This window comes from Trachypithecus francoisi, unplaced genomic scaffold, assembly GCF_009764315.1.
Source record: "Trachypithecus francoisi isolate TF-2019V2 unplaced genomic scaffold, Tfra_2.0 Lachesis_group17, whole genome shotgun sequence".
NCBI lineage: Eukaryota > Metazoa > Chordata > Mammalia > Primates > Cercopithecidae > Trachypithecus > Trachypithecus francoisi.
Window position 1 is genome coordinate 99,117,498 of NW_022681462.1, and position 8,655 is coordinate 99,126,152.

The 8,655-nt window shown below is 44.1% G+C and overlaps 1 protein-coding gene across 2 annotated transcripts in view; it reads left to right on the forward strand.

Moving 5' to 3' along the window:
• The window catches only part of ADAM17 (ADAM metallopeptidase domain 17), a 71,387-nt gene extending 63,396 nt beyond the window's left edge, over nucleotides 1–7,991 (forward strand). For both annotated transcript variants that reach the window (XM_033176592.1, XM_033176593.1), the window contains exons 15-19: nucleotides 1,913–2,043; nucleotides 2,851–2,929; nucleotides 3,692–3,780; nucleotides 6,169–6,219; nucleotides 6,794–7,991. In XM_033176592.1, coding sequence (XP_033032483.1) covers nucleotides 1,913–2,043; nucleotides 2,851–2,929; nucleotides 3,692–3,780; nucleotides 6,169–6,219; nucleotides 6,794–7,135 — 692 coding nt within the window. In that variant the 3' untranslated portion in view covers nucleotides 7,136–7,991. The remainder of the gene's footprint in view (nucleotides 1–1,912; nucleotides 2,044–2,850; nucleotides 2,930–3,691; nucleotides 3,781–6,168; nucleotides 6,220–6,793) is intronic.
• The last annotated feature ends 664 nt before the right edge of the window (nucleotides 7,992–8,655 follow it).

Consider the following 8,655-nt stretch of genomic DNA (forward strand, 5'->3'; position numbering starts at 1 on the left):
CAAGAGCAGCTGGTCAACATGGCAAAACGCTGTCTCTACTAAAAATAAAAAAATTAGCCGGGTGTGGTAGTGTACACCTGTAATCCCAGCTGCTAGGGAGGCTGAGGCAGGAGAATTGCTTGAACCCAGGGTGCGGAGGCTGCAGTGAGCTGAGATCGTGCCACTATACTCCAGCCTGGGTGACAGAGCGAGACTCTGTTTCAAAAAAATAAATAAATAAATAAATAAAATAAAAGACAAAGAACCCAGTAGTTAAATCACTGGGTTGGAAGCTTACCATCCATATAGTTGAGTAAGGAACTCTTCCAAGTTCAATAATGTGTAGGTAAAGAAGATAGGTTGAGGGCAGTGTCTCACATCTATAATCCCAGCACTTTGGGAGGCCAAGATGGGTGGTTCACTTGAGCTCAGGAGTTGTTTGAGACCAGCCTGGGCAACATGGTGGAACCTCATCTCTTAAAAAAAGAAAAAAAAAAGGTAACACATAATAGATGTGTTACCACATAACATAATAGATGCCAAATAAAAAAATCTGTTCTGTTGAATGGCAAGAGGCTTGGGGTGCTCTGGAAGCACAGAGCCCAACACAGTAAAAGCCCAAGAAATATTTTATAAATTAGTGAATGATGGAAAGGTTTTCTTTTTTGTTTTTTTTTTGAGATGGATTCTCGCTCTTGCCCAGGCTGGAGTGCAGTGGCATGATCTCAGCTCACCGCAGCCTCCGCCTACCGGGTTCAAGTGATTCTTGTGCCTCAGCCTCCTGAGTAGCTGGGACTACAGGCAAGCACCACCACACCTGGCTAATTTTTTAATTTTTAGTAGAGATAGGGTTTTGCCATGTTGGCCAGGCTGGTCTCGAACTCCTGGCCTCAGGTGATCCGCCCACCTTGGCCTCCCAAAGTGCTGAGATTACAAGTGAGAGCCACTGCTCCCAGCCTTTTCTGAAAAGGTTTTCTTTTTGCTTGTTTTTGTGTTCTAGTTGATTGATTTCTTCTCCTAAGTATAAATATGGTTTAATTTTCTGGCATTTCTGCCATTCCTATGTATGCCCACACGGCTCACAGATGCCCAGTGTTTTATTCCGTGATCTGTCAGAGCTGTTCTTGGCGGAGGAGTTGTGGAGCTTTGGCTGTAGGGCTCATGCCCCGGGGTCACTTAGCTCTCCACCCAAGGGTGGACAGCTGTGTCCCAGCTGCTCTCCCTTTCAGGGAGCCAGTGTGGGCCCTGAGGGGCACACTTCAGACTGAAAAGCCAAGGATTGAAGTGGGCAGGGTAACAAGAATGTTGGGACAAAGGGAAACATTTAGAAGAGCATTGTGAGAGGCTTGAAGTGGAGAGAGTAGTTAGACTTTTTTTTTTTTTTTTTTTTGAGACGGAGTCTCACTCTGTCGCCGGGGCTGGAGTGCAGTGGCCGGATCTCAGCTCACTGCAAGCTCCGCCTCCGGGTTCACGCCATTCTCCTGCCTCAGCCTCCCGAGTAGCTGGGACTACAGGCGCCCGCCACCTCGCCCGGCTAGTTTTTTGTATTTTTTAGTAGAGACGGGGTTTCACAGTGTTAGCCAGAATGGTCTCGATCTCCTGACCTCGTGATCCGCCCGTCTCGGCCTCCCAAAGTGCTGGGATTACAGGCTTGAGCCACCGCGCCTGGCCGTAGTTAGACTTTTAAGAGACGTCTTTAATCTAGAATGGATTTTTCTCTGTATTTTTTTTTTTTAAACCTTGTGGCCTCTGTCACTGAAGGCTGAGGAGTGTGACCTCAGAAACTACTCCTTGGTGCGGGCTATGGATAGTATTAGCTATTAAAATAAAAAATAAATGTGATTTCTTGCCTCTTTGGGACCATGGTCAGGGAGAAAAGACGAGACAGGAGGTCTCAGAAAATCCAGCTGTCAATGCGTGTTCTCTGTTCCAGAAACTGACAACTCCTGCAAGGTGTGCTGCAGAGACCTTTCTGGCCGCTGTGTGCCCTATGTCGATGCTGAACAAAAGAACTTATTTTTGAGGAAAGGAAAGCCCTGTACAGTAGGATTTTGTGATATGAATGTGAGTATTTATGTCCAGCTTTTTCTGTAACAGCCAGATAGGAAGTTTTTATTTTGTAAGTACTTGATTTTGCAAATAAAAAGAAATCAAAACACAAATGGGGCTACATCCTTCTGGTCCATTGTATCTATGGGTATTACTTAGGAGGAGAAGACAGAGTGCTTTCAGGTCCCTGCCTGTAGTTTCCTTCCATAGTGGGAGGCTTCCAGCCCAGAGACTGAGAAGGACTGGGGTGGGGACTTTATGGTAAGGTTGGTTGGTTTTAGGCAGTGGGTCCTAATTATGTTTTCCTGGATTACTTACAGAATTGACTAAGATTGCAAAATTATTCAAGGTGTGATTTTGAAACAGGTGCTGAATGAGTAGGAAAGACGTAGAAGACTGCTTGACTTACTTAAGCCAGACCCTTTTGTTCTCTAGAGCAGCATAATTTTTCTCATGCAGAATGATGGGAGAGGGTTTCAAGGTTTAAGAGTCTTCACAGGGAGTCTGGCTGTGTTCTTCACTGTGCACTGTGTATGTGTAGAGTCCTTACTGGAATGCCTCATCTTTAGCAAACTGGTTTTCTTGATTTTTGTCTCCTGGTAGTTCTAAATCACTTGTAAAAATGGACTAATTATCAAAGGGTTAATGACAGCATGTCCTACTTTCTGGGGTACTCATTACGCTGAAGTTATTGCCTTGTATCAGAGATGGAAAAATGTTTGATTTTAATGAAGCCCTTTACATGTCAGTTATTTTTATAAAGCTACATTGCTTCTGAATACATTGTGTTTGGGAATGATGCTGTATGTTTTTTCTTCATAGGGCAAATGTGAGAAACGAGTACAGGATGTAATTGAACGATTTTGGGATTTCATTGACCAGCTAAGCATCAATACTTTTGGTAGGTGATTTCCCCAGATTATTTACTGAGAGCTGAGTTGATTTCTGTGATGACATTAGAAAAGTGTGCTTTCAGAGTGATATGCTCTAATTCTGCAGTAGAAGGTGGAAATATTCACTGCTTTTGTTATGAAACAACTTTGTTGGCTAGAATAAAATGAACTCATAGTCTGTCCCCGTGGAGCTTGGAGGCACAGATTTTCTGACAAGGGAAATAAAGTCAAAATATTGGCTTCCTTCTTTACCCAAAAATATACATGTGACTAGCATAAGCATAGTTTCATGCTATAGACTGAATCCTGATTGATGTAAGAGTGTTTGACTGAATGCTATATACTGAATCCTGCTTGATGTAAAAGTGGGCCTCATATTTTGCAGAAGCAGGCTATATCATGTCTTCACAGGTCCACCATTTAATCACAAATAATATCCAGGTAACAAAAAGTCTTCTTAAGCATTTACTAGTAGTAGCATTCTATATGATTAGTCTGTTGACACAGTTACTCCAGGTAGCATGTTGAATATTCTGCAATCTCTTCCTATCAGCTAGGATACGAGGGCTGTTTCTTTAAAAGCACTTGGTAAGGAGAGATGGTCTGGTGTAATATAGGCAGCATGGACACTCTTCTCAATACTGTGTCGGTAGGAGTGTCTAGCCAGCAGCTCGGCATTTGACACAATGGTAATATCCTAACAGTGTTTCACTTTAGATTTATTTGTGAAGTACTTGGTCAAGACATTCACTGTTTGGAATTGTTCACAGGAAAGTTTTTAGCAGACAACATCGTTGGGTCTGTCCTGGTTTTCTCCTTGATATTTTGGATTCCTTTCAGCATTCTTGTCCATTGTGTGGTAAGTCACCAACTTTTAAGTAATTAAATATTTAAATTTTGATCAACTCCAACCATGTAATCTTTGGAAAAGATAAAACTTCTTCTTAGCAAAGTCTGGGCTGATATTTCCAATAACTTTGTTTGGTGTTATTCCTAGGGGAACATGTCTTATGGAAAGCTTAACTAATGGTCTTTTTAAAAAAAATACTATTTTTGTGTGTTGGTGTTTTAATATATAAATTTCTTAGGAATTTTATACTTCTAAGCATAGGAGACTGTCTAACTGGATTTGTCCAGGTCCTTTGATGAGTAAAGCCCTTAATTAAGGGCATTTCCAAGCTGACTGTTGCAGTAGAGCAAATATCAAACTTCAGCATTTCAGATGTTCCCCATATATCATATAGATTATTGGCAGCAGATGGCTGTGTCTTCAGCCTTCTGCAGAAGTAGGATGTAAGGACTGGGGCCCAGCTGTCATATAGAATATTTACATCTTCCCCCCAAAATAGGAGTAAGCAGTCTTTTCTGTTCTCATTCAGAATCAGTAACAGCTACAAGTTGAATTGGGCTTTGACTAAGGAACTCCTGGTCCTTTATAAATTTGAGGCCCCCTTTCATAACTGTTCTTACAAATCCATTCACTTGCATCTGTGGGGAATGGGGATTTGTCTGCTGTAGAAATGAGAAAGTCAGACCTAGGCTTCCAGATTATTTATTTATTTATTTAATTTAATTAATTAATTTATTTATTTGAGACGGAGTCTTGCTCTGTCGCCCAGGCTGGAGTGCAATGGCCGGATCTCAGCTCACTGCAAGCTCCGCCTCCCGGGTTCACGCCATTCTCCTGCCTCAGCCTCCCGAGTGGCTGGGACTACAGGCGCCCGCCACCTCGCCCGGCTAGTTTTTTTTTTGTATTTTTTTAGTAGAGACAGGGTTTCACCGTGTTCGCCAGGATGGTCTCGATCTCCTGATCTCGTGATCCGCCCGTCTCGGCCTCCCAAAGTGCTGGGATTACAGGCTTGAGCCACCGCGCCCGGCCCTGGCTTCCAGTTTTCCCAAACTCTTTCATAGTGGCTTTGCTATGAGCATTTAAAAATTCCAGCACAGGCCGGGCGCGGTGGCTCAAGCCTGTAATCCCAGCACTTTGGGAGGCCGAGACGGGTGGATCACGAGGTCAGGAGATCGAGACCATCCTGGCTAACACGGTGAAACCCCGTCTCTACTAAAAAAAAAAATACAAAAATCTAGCCGGGCGATGTGGCCGGCGCCTGTAGTCCCAGCTACTCCGGAGGCCGAGGCAGGAGAATGGCGTGAACCCGGGAGGCGGAGCTTGCAGTGAGCTGAGGTCCGGCCACTGCACTCCAGCCCGGGTGACAGAGCGAGACTCCGTCTCAAAAAAAAAAAAAAAAAATTCCAGCACAACTCTGATGACAAAGTTCATGACAACTCTGATGCTGTCTTCCTTTCCTGCTGGCTTCTCCTGCCTGGGGGCCGTCTCACAGAGCAGCTCTTTCTCGGGGTGGTGAGCATGATGGGTGTAGGGAGGAAGATCTCTAGGGAGCACTTCTGCTGAAGAAAGCTGAAGGTGATGTGCTTGGCTTTGACAGATGTCTCTGGATGACAGTGCCATCCATCATGATTGCTTTTATTGGAGGATGGAACCTATTTTATTTACAGGGAAGTTGCACACGTGGACAAGGCATGACCCTTGATTTCAGAGCAAAGCCTCTGACAGGAGGGAGGGCAATGGCTTGTTTCTGGCCATAGAATACATTGATGGTATCCAGACAGGAAGCCTAGTCCTGGACAGAGGTCCTTGCCCTTTGTTGCCTATTATGCTTCAGCCACAGGCAGGGATGGGGCAGCAGATGGCCATGTGGTCAGCCTTCTGCAGAAGTAGGACGTAGCGACTGAGGCCCAGTTCCTCCAGCAGAGCATGGTCCACAGAAACTAGAGACAGCTAAGAAGAGAGTGAGGCTGTGGGCTAGGGCAGTGTGAGGGAGGCTGCAGGCCCAGCCACCTAGGTCTTCCTACCAGTCACCGTCCCAGTCAGTGCGGTCCTGGTGTATCCAGCATCCGGGACATTTGTCGTTTCATGCATAGGAAGATGCCCTTATTACTCCCCTGCCCACAGAGGGATACATTTCTCAGAAAACATAGCACTTAAACCTTGCCTCTTTATGTACTTAATGCCAAAATGCATTTCCTTTGAGTGCAAAGCAAACACTTCTAGACTGGTGGCATAACTAAAGCTTGCGTGAGAATGGATTATCTGTTGAGCCTGCTATCCTACAACTCAGGTTCTAAGTTCTTCAGTTAGTGTTAGGAGTAGCCTGTGAGGAAATAGTACTCACTAACTAAATTGTATTTGTAGGGAATGACCTTTCTTCTTGCTCTTTCTTTCTAGGATAAGAAATTGGATAAGCAGTATGAATCTCTGTCTCTGTTTCACCCCAGTGTAAGTATACCATACGAAAGAAACATAATCTTCGCCTGGTCTTTGAGGCCCTGTTAGGCAAAGACCTTCAACTGACCCAGCAAGAGCTTTCATTGGCTGATGGGAGGTCATGCCTGCAGCAGGAAGGGTCTAGGGTGGAATGTTTACCCTCCTGACAACAGTGATGGTGAGCTTTGATCAGTCGCATGGATGGAGATTTAAAGAGCCGTGCTGTCCCCTTCCCAAGCTATAAGGAGCAATTTAGCCATTCAACACTTAATATTTTGAGATCAATCTCTTGGGCTCTTACTTTGAGAGGTTTGAATCCTCTTTTGGGTCTTCAAATGGCAAGTTTTCAGGATGCTTGAAAGCTAGTAATTAGTTTTTGCCATTAAAAGTAATGTCATTAATTCCTTTTGCACCAGCCTAGTATTTTTTAGTCACTTCTTAGGTTGAGTGAGCCTCACCTAGCACTTTTTAAGCAAGAGGCATCACAGTACCAACAGAATAAGAGGCTGTTTGATGGGTAAGGTTGGAGCTGTGAGGACCTCTGATTAGTCTTTTATTCCCATCAAATGAACCCATGTCTTTGCAGAATGTCGAAATGCTGAGCAGCATGGATTCTGCATCGGTTCGCATTATCAAACCCTTTCCTGCACCCCAGACTCCAGGCCGCCTGCAGCCTGCCCCTGTGATCCCTTCGGCGCCAGCAGCTCCGAAACTGGACCACCAGAGAATGGACACCATCCAGGAAGACCCTAGCACAGACTCACATATGGACGAGGATGGGTTTGAGAAAGACCCCTTCCCAAATAGCAGCACAGCTGCCAAGTCATTTGAGGATCTCACAGACCATCCGGTCACCAGAAGTGAAAAGGCTGCCTCCTTTAAACTGCAGCGTCAGAATCGTGTTGACAGCAAAGAAACAGAGTGCTAGTTTAGTTGTGAGCTCTTTATAGATTTGACCTACAATCACAGCTTATATTTTGTGAAGATTGGGAAGTAAGGAAGTGACTTAACAGCAGATGCTGGTCATGTGTTTGAACTTCCTGCAGGTAAACAGTGCTTGTGTTGTTTGGCCCTACTCCTTTTGAAAAAGGTGAAGGTGAATCTAGCTTATTTTGAGGCTTTCAGGTTTTAGTTTTTAAAATATCTTTTGGCCTGTGGTACAAAAGCAGAAAATACAGCTGGATTGGGTTATGAATATTTATGTTTTTGTAAATTAATCTTTTATATTGATAACAGCACTGACTAGGGAAATGATCTTTTTTTTTTATACACTGTAATGAACCGTTGAATATGAGGCATTTGGCATTTATTTGTGAAGACAACTGGAATACAAGAGGTTTTTTTTTTTTTTTTTTGCCTTTAAGTTCTACATTGTCTCTAAATTGTGGGTCTATTTCTAGTTATTACCCAGAGTTTTTAAGTAGCAGGGAAAATGTACATCTAAATTTAGAAATCATTTGGGTTACTATGGCTCTTCATAATTCTAAGACTAATGCTCTCTAGAAATCTAACCACCTACCTTACAGTGAGGGCTATACATGGTAGCCAATTGAATTTATGGAATCTACCAGCTGTTTAGGGCCCTGATTTGCTGGGCAATTTTTCTATATAAGTATCTTCATGTATCCCTGTTACTGATAGGGGATACATGCTCTTAGAAAACTCACTATTGGCGGGGCGCGGTGGCTCATGCCTGTAATCCCAGCACTTTGGGAGGCCGAGGTTGTGCCACTGCACTCCAGCCTGGGCTACAGAGAGAGACTCTGCCTCAAAAAAAAAAAAAATTCACTATTTACAAAACCTAGAATATTTAAAATACAAAGATTGCCTGTTTTCAAACACTAGTGAATAAGAGGGTGAGATTTTTTTTTTTTTTTTTTTTTTTTTTTTTGAGACGGAGTCTCGCTCTGCCGCCCAGGCTGGAGTGCAGTGGCCGGATCTCAGCTCACTGCAAGCTCCGCCTCCTGGGTTTACGCCATTCTCCTGCCTCAGCCTCCCAAGCAGCTGGGACTACAGGCGCCCGCCATGTCGCCCGGCTAGTTTTTTGTATTTTTTAGTAGAGACGGGGTTTCACCATGTTAGCCAGGATGGTCTCGATCTCCTGACCTCGTGATCCGCCCGTCTCGGCCTCCCAAAGTGCTGGGATTACAGGCTTGAGCCACCGCGCCCGGCCGAGGGTGAGATATTTCTTAACAACAACAGGTTGTTTTGAATAGGCTGAGGTGTGATGAGCCAGCCAGGAGACAGAATACTACCTGCTCTTAGGGTTGGGGGCTGTCCCCACAAGCAGATATTTGAATTACTCTTACTTTATTGCTGCAGGATTCTGGATGGGCTGCATTTACTGTGTGAAGGATAAAAATCATTAACCTGAATTCTAATTTCTATAAATTGCCATTAAAAGCTTTTCCCCCTAAGAACTGGAATGTGCTCACCAGCTAAAACATT